The following is a 23,530-nucleotide window of genomic DNA, read 5'->3' on the forward strand; positions in this document are numbered from 1 at the left end:
TGTCACTAGGCTGTCTGTTGAATTTTTTATAAAATCCCTGTTTTATCTGCTGCAGATCTACCAGTTCTCTGAATGATGAGCTTTAACCCCGCCCACACCACTGATTGGCTGCTTTTAACATGCACTGTGCGTAAGCAGAAAGCTACCAATCACTTGTTAGGGTGGAGTTATACAGAGCTCATGAATATGGAGTACTCCATGGCATCAGGTATACTAGTCTTTTAGTGATAATCTCCTACTGATAAAAGTGATTTGATCAAAACTACAGCAGGTGACTCAGTAAGTGACACATCACTGGAATCAGAGTCTCTGTCTTTAAATTATGCTGCTCTCAGATTAGGTGGCAAAAACCTGGTGACAGATTCTCTTTAAGTTTGCTTCATTTTAATTATTTCTTTCCACATTTGAACATTGGATATATTCCGGCTCCCTGATCTTGATGTGTGCTCAGGAAATTAGCCCTTATCTTTCCTGGCAGATGATGGCTGTGTTAATCAGCCATCATCTGCCTCTAACAGCTGCTGTTAACCTGTTAAATCTTGCTGTCATGAATGTCACAGCGGCATGAATAGTGCATTGTCAGGGGAGGGTGGGGCGTCACTCTAGCCACCCATGTGACACAATCGCAGGATGCCAATGCGTTGTCATGACGACCCAGGGTCTGCTGAAGACCTCCTCATCCGTTATGACTGTGATCCAATGAAAGGCTGCTTCTGGCTGGCATACATAGGAGACCGTGATCTTTGCTGTATGTAGCATTACTACTGTATTGCTGTATATAGCACAAACTATTAAGTCCTCCAGAGATTACAAAATACTGTGAAAATTAAAAAAAGCAGCGTTTAGAAAATATGAAATAAAAATAATGTAAAGTTTTGTATCACCACCTTTTTCCTTCATTAAAATGTAAGAAACAAAAAATACACATTTATTATTATCTCCACGACCGTAAAAGTCTGATCTATTAAAATTAATTAAATTGGTCGGTAAACGCTGTTATGAGAAAAAAACCTAAGTGCAAAAATTGTGTTTTTTTTTTTCGGCCACTGCAACAACACAAAAAAATACAATACCAGGCGATCAACACATTGTATCTGTCCCAAAAATGGTGTCAAGAAAAACATGGTCTGGTGGAGGTGCAGAAAATAAGGCATCACACAGCCCATTACCCAAGAAGTTAAAATGTTATGACTCTCTGAAAATGATGACACATGCAATAAAAAAAATTATTATATATTTTTTTTTGTTTTACAAATTTTCGAATTTTGTTTTCACAACTGAAAAAAACAAACAAAATAAATATTCATGTTTGATATCGTTGTAATTGTACTGACCTGGAAAAGCAAACTGCCAAGTCCTTTTTACTGAATAATGAACGCTGTAAATAAAAAAAAAAAATCCCCAAAATAATGGCGGAATTGCGCCTTTTTTTTTTTTTTTTTTTGCTATTTCGCCGCACTTAGAGTTTTGTTCCTGCTTTCCAGTACATCACATAATATAATCAATGGTGTCCTTTTAAAAGTACAATTTGTCCCGCAGGAAAAAAACAAGCCCTCATATGTCTATTTGGATGGACCTATAAAAAAAAATTAGAGCCTTTGGAAGAAGGGGAAGAAAAAAATCGAAAGCCCCAAAAAAACTGAAAATTGAAGGGGGTTAAAATGAGATTTCTCATCTGTAAAAGGAGAATTGTAATTTAATAAATAATGCATTTAAAAATATAAATTGCACATCCAAGCTGTCGCTGTTAGTAGGATTTGGTGAAGGGCAGTGTCTGTACTTTATCTCTTGTCTGTGTTTTCTTTGTGTCACTAGGAAATAAATAACTTTTCACGTTTGTTTCCTAAGCGCTTGTTTTAACATGGTTGGTTTTGTCTTTTGTGCTGTAATTTATGGTGGCAGTGCTATTTTGATATCTGTTTAATGTCTATAAACATAGGGTTCATGGGCTGAGTACTGACATGTTCTATGTCCTCAGCTTGCTTCTTTAAGTAGCCAGTTTTAATGGGTTTTATATCAATGTCTGTCTGCTTTTTCCTCCTAGCTTCAAGAAGCGGAGCAGAAGTTTAAATTACTAGACAAGGAGTTCCAGCAGTATAAGGGGCAGCAAAGCAGTAAGCCAGAAATCCGATTACAGTCCGAGATCAATCTTCTCACCCTAGAAAAGGTAACGCAGACTCCTTCATCCTCTTAGTTTTCTTTTGTTTTTTTTATTTTATTTTATTTTTATTTTTACTATATCTGTTTTAATGAGGAAAATTGCTAAGTTTTTTTAAACTCACTCTTTGAATAAAGAGAAGAAAAGTACAAAGTCTGTTAGTAGGCGATATGGTCTCTTATTTTCCTAAAATTTAATTGTAGGCAAGTGCCATACTAATGACTAACTTGCATACAGTAGTTGGCAGTTGACAGCCCTTAGGGTGTAAATGAAGTCTATAAGGGTAAAATGATAAATAATCGCACCTCCATGTAGGGCAGTTTGCCCCAAGAAAAATTGCACCTCTTATTTGTTGAGAGATTTCATGATACTTTTAAAGTCTCTTATGCAAACTAGGTGCTCGGAGCGCCCGATTCTCAGCACCTTGCCTCAATCTGCTCGGGCAGCTCCACTCCCTGCTTCCATGGTTAAGAGAGCGCGGTCTCAGCTGAAATCCCACCGCACATGTGCACATCACCGTGTTATGGGAGCAGGGAGATGGCCAACTCCAGGGGAAAGCTTGGTCTGCACATGCTCCACTACTGTGGACCACTCTACCCCATAATACTTTAAAGAATTGTTTTTGAAATCTCACACATGGACTTTGAAATAAGTTGTTTCTTCTTGGCACACACTGCCCTACGTCCATAAATTTCTATATAGACAGTGTCCATTCTCAGCACAAGCACTCTGATGTCTGTCCGTGGTCACAAGCAATGGCAAATACAATCACATCACGCAATAGTGATCTGCAGCTCTGCTTACCTGGAATTCATTGTCACCATGGAAACATCCCATAATCAATGACGCAACATTGGTATAACGATTGCTCTGCACGGAGTATGTGAGTGTTAAGAAGACATCTGCTCAATGACTACAGTGGGGTAGACACTAGTACACGCATCGGAAATTGCTCAGATACATTCTATGGATTAATGAAGAAGAATTTGTTGGTATTTTTCTATACAGTCGTGGTCTAAAGTTTTGAGACTGAAACATTTTGGTTTTCACAAAGTTTGTTGCTTCTGTGTTTTTAAATCTGTTAGATGTTCCTATGGCTACGGGAGTACAATTTTACCATTTTATAACTTTTTAACCATTTTTTGACAAAGGCATCAAGCTTAACTCGTACTTCAGGACGACCTATAGTTTATAAAGGGCCGGCCGGCTCCCGTTATATTCTGCAATGACATTCTATAATGTCATTGCATAATAGAGCTACAGCTAGACTCGCTGGTAAGAAAGGAAGACATGATTTGTTATCATAAAAAAACAAATAAACATAACAAGCAAATACCCTGCAGTAAAAAAAATAAACCGCAATAGTGCATGAAAATAATATAGGGTACTTAGTTAACATAATTTTGCTAAAAAAAAAAATGCAAAAGCCATCCCACCACGTCAAGGTGACCCTAATCAAGACTGTTCTACCTCTAATATAAAAACGTTACCGTTTGTTAAGTAACTGATGCTAATATACTAGCCCCACTTAAAGGGAAAATCAGCAATAAAATAAATGTATTCTTCTGTTCAAATGCCTCCACAAATGTATTATAGGGCCTTAATGGTGGCACAGTGTGCACGATAAATTAAAAAAATATATATAGATAAAAAGGCATGTTAAAAAAAATGAGTTGCTGTTTTCAGGCTCACCCCCATCAAAAAAAAATGTATAAAAGATATAAAAAAAACTTTATGGAAAGGGGAGCATAATTTCAAATGTATATAGTGGTCCATTCTGGAAAAAAAAAGTTAAAATAGAAATTTATTTATTTATTTTTTTCTTTATTTTCCTGATATCCGCAAAAAAAAAAAAAAAAAGAATATATTTAACGTCATTTTTATAATCTCCATGTATCGAGGGGGAAAAAGAGACAAAAACTATTTTAATATCCGAATGGGAACATTTTTTTAGAGCCATTAAAAGAAGCTCATGTATGATAAAACCTGAAAATATGCCTGGTCAGGAGCAGGGGGGAAATGGCCTGGTCATAAACTGGTTTTGCAAAGACTCAATATGTACATTATTGACTTTTCAAGATGTTTGCAGTTCTCCTTACATGCTGGATATCAGGTTGTGGACCAAACCTTACTGATGACAACCCATTCTTGCCTAACCACTGCTTGGAATTTATCATAAACTCTTTGGTTTTGTTTGTGCCTTCTTTTTGAGGATTGACCACAAGTTCTCAATGGGATTGAGATCTGGGGGGTTTCCTGACCATGGACCCAAAATTTGAATGTTTAGTTCACTGAGCCATTTAGTAATCACTTTTGCCTTGTGAGAAGGCTCTCCCTCATGCTGGAAGAAGCATTGTTCATCACCAAATTGCTCCTGGATGTTTGGGAGAAGTGGTTGTTGGAGGACGTTTAGATACCATTCTTTATTCATGGCAGTGTCCTTAGACAAAATTGTGAGTGAGCCCACTCTCTTGTATGAAAAGACCCCACACATGAGTGGTCTCAGGGTACTTTACTGTTGGTATGACACAGGACTCATGGGAGTGCTCACTTTTTCTTCTCCGGACTATCATTCTTACAGATGTCCAAAACAGTCTGAAGGGAACTTCATTAGAAAAAATAATTTCACCCCAGTTCTCTGTAGTCCAATCCCTGTACTTTTAGCAGATTTATTTTCAGGAAGGTTCGGACATTTTTATTAAAAATGCCAAGTCTTTCTCTCATCTGTTGGGAAAAAAACATGGCATACTTACACCTTCCCACGAGTTGTTTGTTACTTTGCAGGCATGCTCACACTGCTCTTCAGAGAGAGTTTTCTGGTAGTTTCAATGCCCTGTGTACAATGTGCGTTTTATAATGTAATGTAGTGTATAGTGATAACTGCTCTGTTTTGGGTAAGTATTCCTCCCTGTGCTGTATGAATTGTCATGAAGTTAAATCTCTTGTTGGTTTCAAACCCCATAGTGTCCCAGACAATGGCCTGGCTCACAGTCAGCAATGTGTTGCAAGTCCGTCATTAGAACAAGGTTTCACCCTGATAACCTCTCTGGAAATAGTGATTGAGATTCATTCCCCATAGTCTGTTTCCCAGACTCATTTTCTAGATGGATTTCTCCCTTCATTTCTTAGTCATAATGACTCTGATTGTAATTGGAAAGCAATTGCATGCAATCACATAGGGGCTACTGTACTTTACTAATTGCTGCATTTTAAGCACCCGCTTTGTGTAAAGTAAAAATAAAAAACGCCTTCCATTGGGAGGACAAATTTCCCTTGACTGATAATACGGGGTTATTCAGCAAAGGCAAAATTTGAAAGGAATCGGTAATAATTACAATTTTCACAAAAATCTTTTTATCCATTTCTTTTTTTTATTTAAATGATCAGTTGCATTCCCTTTTTTGTACTTGATTGGCCTTAACAACCAGTATAGTTAAAGGGATAGTCCACATCAATGGACATTTTCCTTTTCTTAAAGAATAAACCGTCTGTTTAATTTTTATTTATTAAAACAAAAGTACAAGTGAAATTGTTAAACATTGTAATATATTTTATCAGGAAAACCCGCTTCTTTCTCTGCCAGGACTGATCTTTCATTTTCAACATTCTCAATTCACAGGTAAAATGTGTATTCAGTGAAGACAGATTGTTACATCACTGATGTAGGAGGAGACTGATAAGATTTTATACTGATGGGGTGGTGGGGTGAAGGAGCAGGGACCCTGCTTTTAGCTCCTCCCTATAAAAATAAAAAAATAAATATATCACACCATTTCTTATTTTCACATGTACAATTAATTTACGCAATACAAATTAAAACAACGGTTTACTCTTTAAATGCATGTATTTGGGCCTAAATAGCTATCATTTTTGTATGGTTTGACTTTCACAGGCTCTTTGTGCAGGGAAACAATAATCTTTGTGTTTTTAGGTCATTAATAAGATGAGAGGAGCTTAAAAAACAAAAACAAAAAAAGCGAGTTACAAATTCTATCTGTCAGAACCAGTTCACTGACCGATATTTAGTTAACTCATTCTACAACCATCAATGAACAGTACAGCACGGGCTATAGCAGGCAAGCGGTGTAAAATTTTTAGTGAAACCCATTTACAAAAAAATTTAACCCCCGAAATGCAGCATTTAAAGGCGTATTACTAAGTTGTCTCTCAAGCAGCTTCAGAGGTATGCAGGGTGGGCTCTCCTTGACTCTGGTGAATAGCAGAGCTGTAGTATTAGAACTATAAAGCTCCGCACAAGATCTGCTGTAACACATTCCGTGATTTGTTCTGGAGTCTACACTGCTATCCCTGTCTTTACATACAGAAATCACAGGCCTCTTGAACTAGCAAGCAGCTCCAGCTTTTCAGACAAAATCTAGTTTGAAAAGGCAGCTAGGGACTATAGGGAGAGATGAGACTAGTCCGGCACTGCCCCCCTGACTGCTTCTCCCCCGCACCGCTATAGTTGATTGACAGGTCTCTTTCATGTATGTATATCTGCAGACACCTGTCAATCAACTAGAGCAATGTGGGGAAAAATTGGCCAGGGGGGGAGGTCCCGGTCCAGTCTCTTCTCTCCCTTTTAAACTGTGTTATGTGAAATTGGAGCATGTCAGAAAAAAACAAAGCGGGCTGCAGTCGTACAGCTAGTGGGATTCATGCTGCTCGTGGTTTGGGCAGCATGGATCCGCTGACAGATTCCCTTTATCTACCCTCATTGTGAAATGTCATGGCTGCAACTCTCTCCATTTTCCACTAGCCATGCGCTTGCTGGCATTTTTTACCATCTACTTTCTGAGTAATTTGTCTCTGCAGGCTACGATTAGCCTCTCCAGGCTGATAGTACGGAGAAGTAATGCAGTAGTTCACTCCCAGAATGTGTGACTCCTAGCTATCCGAAATATCATTATTTTGTGATTTGCGGAGTTTTTACACCATGTAAACAATGAGTGATTGTAGATTGTTTTGAACTCTTATATTGTAAAAGTACTTAATCATTCATGTAACAGCTTTCAGTATAAACACCGTCCTGTAATCTGTTATAAAGAGTCCAGTATCGGCACTGTTATTATTGTCCTTATACATACAAACACAGTCATTCATTTTCCCGTCTTCTATTGATATTAACTAGTCAACACAGCGGAGGGTTCATTTCTGAGCAGAGTTAAATATATAATTTATTTACTTTGGACCGGATTTCTTTTCTGAAAGTGCACGGTAAAGGAGGCCTGACATTTGTGTTTCTTTAAACTTGCTATCATTTTATTAAAATAAAGAGTAAAACGTTGTCTGCTGAGTGTTTTAGCCAACTCGTTTCTCTGTTTGAGACTGAGAAAGTACATTCCTAAAACAAGGCCAGATTGGCTTGAATTCAGTTATAACAGATCAGCTATGGCAAGTAAAAATAAGCATTTTGATTCAGTCTTTGTACCCTCTATCTACACCCCCTCCAACCAAATGCTTAGAGTGAGTGGCTGAAAATGCCTCACCAGACCTATGAGCTGTCGGCACATACTGTACAGTATTAGAGGGTCACCTCCGACCCGTGAGAAGGGAAAACTGGAACGCAGAATGGCTATATGTGCTTACCACATCTTTTTACCGTACGTTTGTGTGAGCCATTGAGGCTAGTAATATTCGAGGACCAGTCATGTCAGTAGGTTAGGGCTTTCACTGTGTAATTCAAAATGTTGAGTTCGATTTTGTGAAATGAATAAAAATTAGTACAGGAACGCTGTGGTGTAAAATTAAGTAATTGACCGAACAGTTCTCCTATTAACATTGCCCCTTCCTGCTCCATAAAGTATATATCCATCATGTGTGCATGCTGGTATATTATTATTATTATTATTATGGCGCCATTTATTCCATGGCGCTTTACATGTGAAAAAGGGGTATAAATAGCAAACAACAAGTACAATAATCTTGAACACAATGTGACAGTGACTGCTGCGGGAGGAGAGAAGACCCTGCCCACGAGGGCTCACAGTCTCTGGAGCTGAGCCTGCTTGACACTGGAAAGCTAGTGACTGTTATACATAGATCACCTGTCTCTTACAGCCGCTATCAGAAATGGCTCAAATCACTGCTGGAGATTGAGAGCAGAATTTACGTGGAGCAATCCTGGTCCAGGATCCTGGGTACCAATCTGTCATGGCTGCCGATAGCCTGCTAAAGGCCCCCATCGTCACTATCTTATCATTCCAGTGAAGTCCAGACCTGGGCTGGGCTTAAAAGATATAAAAGGTGACTGCAATTTTTACTAAATACTGCAATAATGAAGTATTATAGTACATAGTAAAAGCAATCATGACCCCTAAAAATACTAAAAAATAATGTGAAAATTTTGCAAAAATAAATTAAATATTAAAATGTAAAAGTTTCAATCACACCCTTTTTCCCAGTTCAAATAAAAAGAAAATTGCATCATCTATAAAAGTCTGATCTATTAAAATGCAAAACGATTTAATCCAAAAGCTAAACAGCATAAAGAAATAATAAAAACGCCAGAGTTGTTTGTCTTGCATTTTTTTTTGGAGGGATGTGTCCAAAAAAAAAGACATAAAAAAAACCCCACAAAGCGATCAAAATGGCTTATGTACTCAAAAAATGGTATCTATAAAAACTACAGCTCGGCACACCAGAAAAAAGACAAGCCCTCACACAGCTCGATATATGGAAAAATAAAGCAATTATAGCTCCCAGAAAAAGTTTATAATTGCCGTAATTATTCTGACTTGATGAATAATACTGATAGGTAATTTTTACCACACATTTAACACAGTAAAAATGAAACCCAAAAAACAATTGCTTTTTTTTTTTCCTATGTGGACGGAAAAATTATTGTTATGGCTTTTAGAAAAATTAAAAAGCATAAACAAAAGTGCAAAAATGAAAATTGAGGTTGCTTCCTCTTTAAAGGTGTAAGAGTAAAAATCTCTAACTAAAAGTTTCTAGGATCCAGTTTACAGTCGCTGAGACTAGAAGTAGTTTTTTCTTTCCTGATTAGTGCCAATTTGCCTCATAATAATTTTTGTCTAGACTAGATTAACATTTCCTGCTACTTTCTTGTTCCCATATAACTCCACGGCACTTCCGCCCCTCACCTTACCTTACACTCCCTGACAGAAGTAATGTCGCTTATCCATGTTATGTAAATAAAAGCTTATAACCTGACGTTAAATTCATCCATTGGTTTTATAAATTACCAGACCTCATGTGGCTGGAGTGTGTCAGCAGTTCCAGCAAGATGAAGGCATTGAAGCTATGGACTGGCCCGCCTGTTCCCCAGACCTGAATCCGATTGAGCACATCTGGGACATCATGTCTCGCTCCATTCACCAACGTCACGTTGCACCACAGACTGTCCAGGAGTTGGCGGATGCTTTAGTCCAGGTCTGGGAGGTGATCCCACAGGAGACCATCCGCAACCTCATCAGGAGCATGCCCAGGCATTGTAGGTAGGTCATACAGGCACGTGGAGGCCACACACAATACTGAGCCTCATTTTGACTTGTTTTAAGGACATTACATCAAAGTTGGATCAGCCTGTAGTGTGTTTTTCCACTTTAATTTTGGGGGTGACTCCAAATCCAGGCATCCATTGGTTAATAAATGTGATTTCCATTGATTTTGGTGTGATTTTGTTGTCAGCACATTCAACTTTGTGCAGAACAAAGTATTCAATGAGAATATTTCATTCATTCAAATCTAGGATGTGTTATTTGAGTGTTCTTTATTTTTTGAGCAGTGTATAAAAAAAATGCTGTGACACCTCCTTCATTGTACAATTAACATTTAAATCAACATAAAATTACAAAGACCAAAATTACAAATTTTGTTTGAAAGTTATAAGTGCTAAAAAGTAAATTTACAAAAATAATGGACAGCACTGTTTCAAAGATATTAAAAACGTGCACTTGACAGATCGGAGGCAACTCTTATGGCAGCCTATGATTGCTACATGGCATGTAAGGCACACAGATTTCCCTGTGCAGGTTGTATGCTCCTTACATCACTTACGTGGCTCTTCCAGCTAGCAGACTGGACACGAATGTCTGGTCTGTATTTAGCGCTATACATGCAGCGGGAGACCCAGACTAGGAGTGTGTCACCATTAGCAGGGAGCACTAATCAGTCAGTATAGATCCCATATCAGGTGTATGCATGTACACTCCCTGACAGAGGTTATGTCACTTATCCATGTTATGTAAGTAAAAGCTTATAACCTGACGTTAAATTCATCCATTGGTTTTATAAATTACTCTTTTGAAAGCTGAAACTCATCAAATTTGGTTTCGGTTAAGAAAATAAATTGGCATCAATGCTGAAATATTGATCATTTAATGAACACAGAACGGTCAGATTTTGGCAAGACAAAAGTTTTGTCGCCCAACGAAAGTAATGTGATTTTCAAACAAATAATTATCTTAAAATACAAATATATGTTGCATAACATTGGTGAATGAAGTTGTGGTGCTATTAGAGTCATATTTAATATTTTTTGTGACTTCCATGAGCTTGAAGGACTGCATGCGGTTCATACAATTTATCAGGGCCGGCGTCAGCACCCGGCATACCCGGTCAGGTCCCGGGGCCCTGGACCATCAGGGGGGCCCACTCGTTATCGGGGTCCGGGCCGCTTCCCCGGCATCTGTGCAGGGCCACCGTTGCTGTTCAAGCCCTGCTGTGCTTCACGCAGCATCAGCAGTGTGCGGTCAGTGTGCTGGTGCTCCACCAATCAGGCCCAGTGCTGTCACTTTCCAGACATGGCTGTGCGCTGTGTGATGTGCGGCTGTGTCTGGTAGTAATGACACGCAGGGGCGACACTGCGCCTTTAATTGTGCTTGTGTGTCGCACCTGCCGCGTCTAGAAAGTGACAGCACTGGGCCTGATTGGTGGAGCAGCAGCACACTGACCGCACACTGCTGCTGCTGCGTGAAGCAGAGTAGGGCTTGAACAGCACTGGCGGTCCTACACAGATGCCGGAGAAGCGGCCCGGGCCCTGATGGCGAGTGGGCCCCCCTGATGGTCCAGGGCCATGTGACACCCCTGAGGCCCTGCACTGCCCTGCCACATGACTGAGGAGCTGGACGGGACACAGGCCAGGGGGCAGGTGAGTGAGCTTCCCCAATCCCCATATAAAAAATATTTCTAATGTGTGTGTGCATGTATGATGTATCTGTGTATGTCAGTGTGGATGACTGTGTATATATAAATTTATGTCTGTTTTATGTGTTTTTAAGAATGTGTTCAAATATGTATGTGTATGTATCTGGGCGTGTCTGCATATTGTGTGTGTGTGTGTGTGTATATCTGTGTACCATGTTCATGTGTGTGCATGCGCATGTCTGTGTACTGTGTATGCGTGTCTGCGTATTGCGTGTGCGTGCGTGTCTGCCTACTGTGTGTGTGTGTGTGTGTGTGTGTGTGTGTGTGTGTGTGTGTGTGTGTGTGTCTGCGTACTGTGTGTGTGCGTGCATGTTTGCATATGTGAAGGATGAGGTGGCAGGCTGGGCCCTGTGTTGTATATCTATATTTTTACGCCATATCTGTGCATCATGAATCGTGGTATGTGCTAAAGGGGCCCACTGAGACTCTTTCGCCCGGGGCCCAGAAAAACCTGGAGCCGGCCCTGCAATTTATTAATGCCATCAGGAATAGCAAAGAATGCAGTCTTACATGCCTCCCAGAGTTCATCTAGATTCTTTGGTTTTGTCTTCCAAGCTTCCCCTTTCATCCTGCCCCAAACATGTTCAATGATGTTCATGTCTGGTGACTGGGCTGGCCAGTCCTTGAGCACCTTAATCTTTTTTGCCTGGAGGAACTTTGTTGCAGAGATGGATGTTTGAGATGAAGCACCATCCTGCTGCAGAATTTGACCCCTTTTATGATTTGTAATGTATATGGTAGCTAATGCTTCTTGATATTTTAGGCTATTGATATACTGAATGTAACCCCAGACCATGATCTTTCCACCACCAAATTTAACTGTTTTCTGGGTGTATTTTGGATCCATACGGGCTCCAGTAGGTCTCCTGCAGTATTTGCGGCGGCTGTGGTGTAATTCTACTGAAGATTCATCAGAGAAATCCACCTTCTGCCACTTCTCCAGCGTCCATCTGTTTAGCAGGCTGTGGGACTTTGCAAATGCCACACGGTTTTTTATTTGCCTTTTGTTTAGTGCTGGCTTTTGGGCACTGATTCGACCGTGGAGGCCATTTCGAGACAGAATCCTACAAACTGTTCTAGTTGACACAGGGACTTGAGGTGACCAGGCCTGTTGGAGCTCTGCTGCAGTGGAAGAGGGGCTTGCTTTGGATTTTCTAACCAACAAGCGTTCCTCCTGAGCAGTTGTCTTGCAGGGTCTGTTGGACCTGAGCTTGTCAAACACATCTCCAGTCTCTTCAAATCTTTTTTTAATTCTTTGTACTTGACGCTGAGACACATTAAAGGTGCCAGCCACCTCTGCAGTGGATCTGGTCTTCAGCCTCTTGATAATCAAGGCTTTGGTCGCAGGGTGGATTTTTGGCATGTTGTCAGAGCTCACGTTGCAGTTCAAGTGAAGGTCTGGGGTGCTGGGTTTCTTTTTATACACACCCACTAATTAAACCGATCATTTACTGAGCACTGGTGAGGATGTAAACTAGGATTGGGTGCATTATATGACCAGGCGACAAAACTTTTGTCTTGCCAAAATCTGACCATTCTGTGTTCATTAAATGATCAATATTTCAGCATTGATGCCAATTTATTTTCTTTACCTAAACCAAATTTGATGGGTTTCAGCTTTTCAAAAGAGTAATTTATAAAACCAATGGATGAATTTAACGTCAGGTTATAAGCTTTTACTTACATAACATGGATAAGTGACATAACTTATGTCAGGGAGTGTACATGCATACACCTGATATGGGATCTATACTGACTGATTAGTGCTCCCTGCTAATGGTGACACACTCCTAGTCTGGGTCTCCCGCTGCATGTATAGCGCTAAATACAGACCAGACATTCGTGTCCAGTCTGCTAGCTGGAAGAGCCACGTAAGTGATGTAAGGAGCATACAACCTGCACAGGGAGATCTGTGTGCCTTACATGCCATGTAGCAATCATAGGCTGCCATAAGAGTTGCCTCCGATCTGTCAAGTGCACGTTTTTAATATCTTTGAAACAGTGCTGTCCATTATTTTTGTAAATTTACTTTTTAGCACTTATAACTTTCAAACAAAATTTGTAATTTTGGTCTTTGTAATTTTATGTTGATTTAAATGTTAATTGTACAATGAAGGAGGTGTCACAGCATTTTTTTTATACACTGCTCAAAAAATAAAGAACACTCAAATAACACATCCTAGATTTGAATGAATGAAATATTCTCATTGAATACTTTGTTCTCCACAAAGTTGAATGTGCTGACAACAAGATCACACCAAAATCAATGGAAATCACATTTATTAACCAATGGATGCCTGGATTTGGAGTCACCCCCAAAATTAAAGTGGAAAAACACACTACAGGCTGATCCAACTTTGATGTAATGTCCTTAAAACAAGTCAAAATGAGGTTCAGTATTGTGTGTGGCCTCCACGTGCCTGTATGACCTCCCTACAACGCCTGGGCATGCTCCTGATGAGGATGCGGATGGTCTCCTGTGGGCTCTCCTCCCAGACCTGGACTAAAGCATCCGCCAACTCCTGGACAATCTGTGGTGCAATGTGACGTTGGTGGATGGAGCGAGACATGATGTCCCAGATGTGCTCAATCAGATTCAGGTCTGGGGAACGGGCGAGCCAGTCCACAGCTTCAATGCCTTCATCTTGCAGGAACTGCTGGCACACTCCAGCCACATGAGGTCTGGCATTGTCCTGCATTAGGAGGAACCCAGGGCCAACCGCACCAGCATATGGTCTCACAAGGGGTCTGAGGATCTCATCTCGGTACCTAATGGCAGTCAGGCTACCTCTGGCGAGTACATGGTGGGCTGTGCGTCCCTCCAAAGAAATGCCACCCCACACCATTTCTGACCCACTGCCAAAACCGGTCATGCTGAAGGATGGTGCAGGCAGCAGATCGCTCTCCACAGCGTCTCCAGACTCTGTCACGTCTGTCATATGTGCTCAGTGTGAACCTGCTTTCATCTGTGAAGAGCACAGGGCGCCAGTGGCGACTTTGCCAATCTTGGTGTTCTGTGGCAAATGCCAAGCGTCCTGCACGGTGTTGGGCTGTGAGCACAACCCCCATCTGTGGACGTCGGGCCTTCATACCACCCTCATGGAGTCGGTTTCTAACCGTTTGTGCAGACACATGCACATTTGTGGCCTGCTGGAGGTCATTTTGCAGGGCTCTGGCAGTGCTCCTCCTGTCCCTCCTTGCACAAAGGCGGAGCGGTGCTGCTGCTGGGTTGTTGCCCTCCTACGGCCCCCTCCACGTCTCCTGGTGTACTGGCCTGTCTCCTGGTAGCGCCTCCAGACTCTGGACACTACGCTGACAGACACAGCAAACCTTCTTGCCACAGCTCGCATTGATGTGCCATCCTGGATGAGCTGCACTACCTGAGCAAATTCTGTGTGTTGTAGAGTCCATCTCATGCTACCACAACCAACATTCAAAAGTGACCAAAACATCAGCCAGAAAGCATTGGTACTGAGATGTGTGTGGTCTGTGGTCCCCACCTGCAGAACCACTCCTTTATTGAGGGTGTCTTGATAATTGGCAATAATTTCCATCTATTGTCTATTCCATTTGCACAACAGCATGTGAAATTGATTGTCAATCAGTGTTGCTTCCTAAGTGGTCAGTTTGATTTCACAGAAGTTTGATTTACTTGGAGTTATAGTCTGTTGTTTAACCGGTTCCCGACCGCCCACTGTAGATAAACGTCGGCGCTTGCCGGGCTCTGTGCAGCGCCGACGTTTAAAAACGGTGGGTGGTCTCGCAGCGCTCAGGACCCCTAGGGTCCTGCAAGCGCTGCGATTCCGGTGCAGAGCGTTAGCTCTGACAGGGAACATCATCGGGACCTGATTAGATCAGGTCCCAGTGATGTTAACCCTTAGCTGTCTTCTATATGCTGTGATCTATAGTGATCACGGCATATAGGAGACAGCAGGAGGAGAGGGGGTCGTCAACTTACCTCTCCGAAGACCTCCGTGTCCTTCCAGGACCTGGGGTTGCTATGGCAGCTGGAGGTCACATGACCGCCTCCAGCTCTGCCATATATGGTGTCCTGTCTGGCTCAGCTGCAGCTGTAGGAAGACAGGAGACTCTGACTGAAACAGTCAGGGAAGATCTCATGTAATGTAATATATGTCTATTACATTACATGAGATCAGAGATCAGAAAAATAAAGATTAATGTCCCATACAGGGACTAAGTAAAAATGTGAAAAAAAGTAAAAAAAAAGTTTTTAAACTATTAATAAAAAAATCACAAAATAAATAAAAATAAATAAATAAAATATTAAACCAATAAATCCGTATATTTTTACAAAACCAAAAAAAGTACACATATTTGGTATCGCCGCGTCCGAAACAACCCGAGCTATAAAACTGTCACACTAATTAACTCCTTCTGTGCACACCGTAATAAAAATAAATAAAAAACGGAGCAAAAAAATATGCTTTTTCATCATATTGCCAAACAAAAAGTGGAAAAAAATGCGATCAAAAAACAAAATAGAAATAAAAATGGTACCACTGAAAACGTCATCTTGTTACGCAAAAAAAAAGCCGCCATACAGCTCCATCAGCCGAAAAATAAAAAAGTTATAGCGCTCAGAATAAAGCAATGCAAAAAAAATATTTTTTTCTATAAAATAGTTTTATTGTGTTAAAAGGCCAAAACATAAAAAAAATACAGTAAGTGTAGTATCGCTGTAAACGTACTGACCCGAAGAATAACGCTGCCTGATCACTTTTACCACACGCAGAACGGCATAAAAAAAAAACTCAAAAAACAATTCCTGAATTGTTTGTTTTTGTTAATTTTACCTCCCAAAAAACGGAATAGAAAGCGATCAAAAAATGTCACGTCCCCAAAAATGGTACCAATAAAAATGTCAACTCGTCCCGCAAAAAACAAGCCGTCACATGACTCTGTCGGCCGAAATATGGAAAAATTATAGCTCTCAAAATATGGTGATGCAAAAACTAGATTTTGCAAAAAAAGCGTCTTTTAGTGTGTGACAGCTGTCAGTCATAAAAACCCGATATCAATCTGGTATCTCTGTAATCACACCGACCCGAAGAATAAAGTAATCTAATCAGTTATATCACACTAGGAACGGCGTAAAAAATAAATAAAACCAATTCTTCACCTGCTACTGATTTGTTTATTATGTCCCCAAAGATCCCAGTAAGGCTCTGCCCACATTTATCCTGTGCTCTGCGCTGAGCACTTACACCAGAGTTTCCGTGTAAATCTCTGAAATACATGATTCAGCCGGAACCCATGACGGAAGATTCCCTGTAATGAGACAGATATAGGCCACTGTGGACGCCGTCTAGCCTAGGATCCCACGGTGTCATTTGTTTTAGGCGTGCATAAAAGTGCGGTTGGCCACAGTTTTGTGCACTTCTGAAAAAAAGGACACCGCTACACAGAGGCCAGACGGTGTCCAGAGTAACTCTGCTGCCTCATTACAGTGAATGGATCCTGCAGGGGTTTCATCTGAATTACATCACTTGGAAATTTAGATGGAAACCCCAATGTAAGTGCTCAGCCTAGAGCGCCGGATAAATGTTACGTAAAATGTTCCCAATAAAAGCTTCAACTCAGTCCTCAAAAAAAGCTAGTCCCCACTCAGGTCCATCATCTGTTAAAAATATAAGGGACTTCCAAGTTACTGGTAGCAGAAAGGCTCTGGAAAAGCAAAATGACCCTTGCCCCCCAAAAGAAATTCAGAAAATTTTGTGCTCCCAAATCCAAATGCCTATTCTACAATAATTTGTTCTCCAATTGTCAAATAGCACTCCGTCCCCCCCAGATCTCACCGTATGGCTAAGCGGTACGATACAGCCACATATGGGGTATTGACACTTTTAGAAGAAATTGTGTGACACATTTCGGCACCATTTTTACCCATTGCCCTGTGTGAAAATGTAAAATCTGAGGGTAAAACATTTTTTTGTGGTAAAAATATAATTATGATTTTTTCACTGCCCAATGGTATAAATTTAAAAATTAAAAAATACTCACTACTTCCCTAGATGAATTCCTTGAGAGGTGTAGTTTACAAAATGGGGTCATTTGTGGAGGTTTCTGCTGTTTTGGCATGTCAGCGACTCTTCAAATGTGACATGGTGTCTGCTGCCTATCCCAGCCAACATAGCGCTCCTTTCTCTTCCGAACCCTGCCGTACACCAAAGCAGTGGTTTTCCCCCACATATGGGGTATCGGCGTACTCAGGAGAAATTGTACAACAAATTTCATGGTGCAATTTCTCCGGTTATCCTTATGATAATGCAAAATTAGGGGATGAAAAACATTTTTTATGGGAAAAATGTGAAAATTTTATTTTCACGGCTCAATATTATAAACTTCTGTGAAGCAGCTGGGGGTGCAAGGTGCTCACCACACATCTAGATAAGTTCCCTAAGGGGTCTAGTTTCCAAAATGGTGGCACTTGTGGGGGGTTTCCGCTGTTTAGACACATTAGGGGCTCCACAAATGTGACATGGCGTCCGCTAATTATTCAAACAAATTTTACATTCAAAAAGTCAAATGGCGCTCCTTCCCTTTCAAACCCTGCCGTGCGCCCAAACAGTAATTTGCCTCCACATATGGGGTATCAGCGTGTTCAGGAGAAATTGCACAACAAATTTCATGGTGCAATTTATCCTATTACCCTTATGATAATGCAAAATTAAGGGATGAAAAACGGTTTTGTGGGAAAAATGTGAAAATTTTATTTTTACGGCTCAATATTATAAACTTCTGTGAAGCAGCTGGGGGTGCGAGGTGCTCACCACACATCTAGATAAGTTCCCTAAGGGGTCTAGTTTCCAAAATGGTGGCACTTGTGGGGGGTTTCCACTGTTTAGTCACATTAGGGGCTCCACAAATGTGACATGGCATCCGCTAATTATTCAAACAAATTTTACATTCAAAAAGTCAAATGGCGCTCCTTCCCTTTCAAACCCTGCCATGCGCCCAAACAGTAATTTGCCTCCGCATATGGGGTATCAGCGTGTTCAGGAGAAATTGCACAACAAATTTCATGGTGCAATTTATCCTATTACCCTTATGATAATGCAAAATTAAGGGATGAAAAACGGTTTTGTGGGAAAAATGTGAAAATTTTATTTTTACAGCTCAATATTATAAACTTCTGTGAAGCACCTTGGGGTTCAAGGTGCTCACCACACATCTAGATAAGTTCCCTAAGGGGTCTAGTTTCCAAAATGGTGTCACTTGTGGGGGGTTTCCACTGTTTAGGCACATCAGGAGCTCTCCAAACGCAACATGGCGTCTGCTAATTATTCAGACAAATTTTACATTCAAAAAGTCTAATGGCGCTCCTTCCCTTCCGAGCTCTGCCGTGCGCCCAAACAGTGGTTTTCCCTCACATATGGGGTATCAGCACGCTCAAGAGAAATTGCACAAAAAATTTTGGGGTCCATTTTTTTCCTGTTACCCCTGTGAAAATAAAAAAAATTGGGTCTAAAGTAACATTTTTGTGAAAAAAGTTAAATGTTAATTTTTTTCTTCCACATTCCAAAAATTTCTGTGAAGCACCTGAAGGGTTAATAAAGTTCTTGAATGTGGTTTTGAGCACCTTGAGGGGTGCAGTTTTTAGAACGGTGTCACTTTTGGGTATTTTCTGTCATAAAGACCCCTCAAAGTGACTTCAAATATGATGTGGTCCCTAAAAAAATGTTTTTGTAAATTTTGTTGGAAAAATGAGAAATCGCTGGTCAACTTTTAACCCTTATAGCTCCCTAACAAAAAAAAATTTTGGTTCCAAAATTGTGCTGATGTAAAGTAGACATGTGGGAAATGTTATTTATTAAGTATTTTGTGTGACATATTTCTCTGATTTAAGGGCTTAAAAATTCAAAGTTTGAAAATTGCAAAATTTTCAAAATTTTCGCCAAATTTCCGATTTTTTCACAAATAAACGCATGTGATATCAAAGAAATTTTACCACTATCATGAAGTACAATATGTCACGAAAAAACAATCTCAGAATCAGGGGGATCCGTTGAAGCGTTCCAGAGTAATTGCTTCATAAAGTGACAGTGGTCAGAATTGAAAAAATTGGCCCGGTCACGAAGGCAAAAACAGGCTCTGGTGCGAAGTGGTTAAGAGTTCCCTTTATTTTTTTGAGCAGTGTACATTAAGCTGTTTTGGTGGCGTTGGCATTTTTTTCAAGCTAAAGGCAAAAATAGATTTAATGGAAATGGTAAATGGAAAGGAAAGACTTTGTATTTCTCCTTTTAGTTTATGTATTTGGCTTTGACGCCAAAAAAATGCATATAAAATTGTATTGGTGTTTCATAAAAAATGTTGCGAGACACCACCCTTAAGAATGTTGGTATGTATCTCATTTGGGACTTTTTATCGTCTTTAGGTTGAACTTGAAAGAAAGTTGGAATCTACAACAAAATCTAAGTTGCACTATAAGCAGCAATGGGGAAGAGCGTTAAAGGAGCTGGCAAGAATAAAACAGGTATGTGTTCTTATGTTAAATACTTAGAAGGATCTTGTTGAAGATGTTCAGGGAGGCATTTTAGGATTTGAAAAATCCTAAAATAATAAACTGATCCTGTTTCTCTGCCAAAAGGGCGGAAAAAACATACAGGCTTGTTATCAATGTAATCATAATGAAAAAAAATGACCAGCATATGTGTACAGAGAAGGCTGTCGATCAATGTGCTGGGGCGTGATTACAGCCAAGTTCATTTGACCGGTAACCGCTCCCCGCTCTGCCTCAACTGGAAGCGAATATCTGCAGGGAGAATAAAAAGTCATATTCTCCCGTATTCACTGCTCAAATAAGCTGACTAAATAGGATTTTACCTGCAGATTACTATTTTCAGGTAAGTAAAATTTCTGTATGTGATCAGTTCCCTTTTGAAAAGGTTGTCTCATGATAGGTTTTCAGGAGCACAATGCCCCCTTGCCTCCCGACATCCTGAACACCAGGTGCTATGTGCTCCTGATTTGAATGACAGTTTGGACCAAAAGCATTACACCTCTTTGCCTTTGCTACATAAGAAGTATGCAGGAGCACTGAAGTTGGCTGAACCTGGTTCCATTTGCAACATCTGTTGGAAAGAGCTTGTAAGTCCTGCTCTCCTGGAGACCCGCCATCTCTGATAGACAGCAGAGTCATTCAGTAGCCTGAGCAGTAAGCAGTACACTAGAGAAGAAAAATCACCTCCGTTCTTGAGAACAGTGATGATTTTTAATAGGAATTAAATTGCAAAGTTGCTTCTTTTTTTAAGCACTTAGCAGTTTTACCCTTTAAAGCAAACCTGTCGGCAGGATTTTGCTAAGTAAACTACAGGCTGTGTCATGTTGTGGCTGCTGCACTTATGAATATGATACCTGAGGTGAAGAAATCCATCTTGTGATTCTTGTGTAATCAGTGTTTGTAGTTTGGAGTTAATGATATGCCCGTGCTACAGGACGGGACTGTAGGCAGGGTCTTTCCTTGGTGCTCTAGGCCAGATCAGCAAGATAAGACCTGCCCACAAGCCCGCCCCTGTCTGGCTGTCTCTATGATGAGGAACATACTTGTGCTTCGGGGCGGACATGTGGGCAGACATCTGGCCTAGAGCACCAAGGAAAGACCCTGGCTACAGTCCTGCCCTGTAGCACGGGCATATCATTAAATCAAAACTGCAAACACTGGTTACACAAGAAACACAAGATTTCTTCAGGTATCCTATTAATCAGTGCAGCAGCCTCAACATGAGACACTGCCTGTAGTTTACTTGGCAAAATCCTGCTGACAGGTTCACTTTAAATAACTTAAGAACAACCCCTTCAACCACCTATCCTGTGCATGGGTGATACAGATTTGTGGAATAACCTTTTAAAGTCCATGTACCTAACATGCTGTACAGTTGAGCAGGCACAGCTTGTATTACTTTGATGGCTTAAAGGGAATGTGTAAGCAAGTTTTCGCTATGTAATCTGACCGCAACATGACGTAGGAACATAGACCCTGATTCCAGCAATGTATCACTTAGTTTACTGGGTGCAGGAGTTGACAGAATCACAGTTTTCTCTGCTGCAGATTTAGCAGTTCTCAGTATGTTTAGCCCTTTGTAACCCTGGCCCACACCATGAATTTTCAGCTTTCTGTGTACATTGGCAGCTTCCTGTCAATATGCAATCAGTGCTCGGGGCGTGGTTGGACTAGGAGGCACCAGGCAGCTTGTCCTGTAGTGATAATCGTATTTAAACAGCAAAATACAGCCCAGTAAGTGGCATATCTTTGGAATCAGGGTCTCTTCCCCTACATCATGGTGGTCTCAGATTACATAGCAAAAACCCGATGACCGATTCCCTTTGAAGAGTCCACTACATTGCCAGTTTTTTTTTACCACACCGTATGGTAATCAAAGTGAACAATTGTATGAAATGTTGATACTTTAAGCAATTAACCAAATCTCCTTGAAAAAATAATGACCAACGAGGATAAGAGGTTATTTGTACATACACTAGAAGAAGTTCAAAAAGCTTAGACAATGGGTTAGTGAACATGGGAGTTCGTTAGGACCTCACGTACTGCGGCAATGTGTAATTTGCCTAACATCCCAACTCTGGTTTTTCGAGACTGTAGCTCACAACACAGAGTGCAATTAACTGGCCCATGGAAGTAGATCAGAGAGTGGGATTCAGAAGGAGCTGGGGCTGTTTGATGATTTTATGTCCTTGTTAGAAATCCCAGCACTCTTCTGTCTGGCACATGTACTTTCACACACAGATTTCTGCCAGTAAGAAAATGCTTTCTTCAAACAATATATCCTGTGAATAATTCTTACCACACTTGGATAGCTGCCTTTGCCAGCCATTTGTTATACCTCAGTATTGTACACCTAACAAGTAATATTCAACTTCATGCAAATTGGATGCTGGAATTTATGTCTTATTATTATTATTAAATGTTAATGACCAAGCCCAACTGGTAGGAGTCTCAGACGGCTAGCTTGTGCGAGTGCCCACTGCCAATAAGCAGTGAGTAATGATTTCCATTACTAACTTGTGCCTGCGCTAAGTCCGTTTAGTGAATAATTGTAAGACTTAGCCTAGAGAGTAAACATTTGGAAAAGCTGCCCTCTTTGTGATTTGAGAGATCCCTTTCTGCATTTTCTTCATTAAAAAAATAATAAATCTTGACTTATTACCATCACTCGAGCCGTTTTTTTCTTTCTAGCTGTAGCTTGTGTTTTGTATGGATTTAATGTTAATCACACCAGAATGTGTAAAAGGCTGTTAATGAAACTTGGAGTTTTACATCTAAAGCTTCTAAGACTAGAATAAAAGGTGTGTTTTCCAGCACGTAGAGCTATAAAGTTAACATCCATGTGTTTGACCTACAGTCATGGCCGAAAGTGTTGGCACTGTTGAAATCGTTCCAGAAAATGAAGTGTTTCTCCCAGAAAATTATTGCAATTACACATGTTTTGTTATACACATGTTTATTTCCTTTGTGTGTATTGGAACAACGCGGAAAAAAAAAAAAAAAAAAAAAAGGCAAATTGGACATAATTTCACACACAACCCCAAAAATGGGCCGGACAAAATTGTTTCAAGCATGTGATGCTTGTTCAAACTCACCTGTGGCAAATAACAGGTGTGGGCAATATGAGAATCACACCTGAAACCAAATAGAAAGGGTAAAAGAAGACTAAGCATGGAGAACCGAAAGAGGAGAAGAGAACTGTCTGAGGACTTGTAAACCAAAATTGTTGAAAGATATCAACAATCTCAAGGTTACATCTCCAGAGATCTTTGTCCACGGTGTGCAACATAATCAAGAAGTTTACAACTCATGGCACTGTTGCTAATATTCCTGGACGTGGACAGCAGAGAAAATTTGATGAAAGGTTGTAACGCAGGATAGCCTGGATGATGGAAAAGCAGCCCCAATCAAGTTCCAAAGAAATTCAAGCTGACCTGCAGGCTCGGGTGCATAAGTGTCCGCGTGAACTACTCGTCAACATTTGAATGACTCTGTTTTGAAGACTTCCATTGAAGGAGAACTCACGACCTCTCGTTGCTGCTGCCTGTTCCACTCATTGATCACCCTTAGTGTCAAAGTTTTTTCTAATTATCTAATTTGTATCTTCCCCCTTTCAGTTTCATCCCATTGCTTCTCGTATTTCTATGTGCTAATGAAAATAAGGATGATCCCTCTACACT

At 40.5% G+C, this 23,530-nt stretch overlaps 1 protein-coding gene across 1 annotated transcript in view; it reads left to right on the plus strand.

Annotated features, from left to right (window-relative positions):
• The window catches only part of CEP120 (centrosomal protein 120), a 104,769-nt gene that overhangs the window by 50,765 nt on the left and 30,474 nt on the right, over positions 1–23,530 (plus strand). The window contains exons 17-18 of the mRNA XM_073676815.1: positions 2,045–2,167; positions 19,725–19,823. Coding sequence (XP_073532916.1) covers positions 2,045–2,167; positions 19,725–19,823 — 222 coding nt within the window. The remainder of the gene's footprint in view (positions 1–2,044; positions 2,168–19,724; positions 19,824–23,530) is intronic.

The sequence above is a fragment of the Phyllobates terribilis genome, unplaced genomic scaffold (assembly GCF_046119375.1).
Source record: "Phyllobates terribilis strain yellow unplaced genomic scaffold, ASM4611937v1 Scaffold_1__5_contigs__length_1240528914, whole genome shotgun sequence".
NCBI classification, from domain to species: Eukaryota; Metazoa; Chordata; class Amphibia; order Anura; family Dendrobatidae; genus Phyllobates; species Phyllobates terribilis.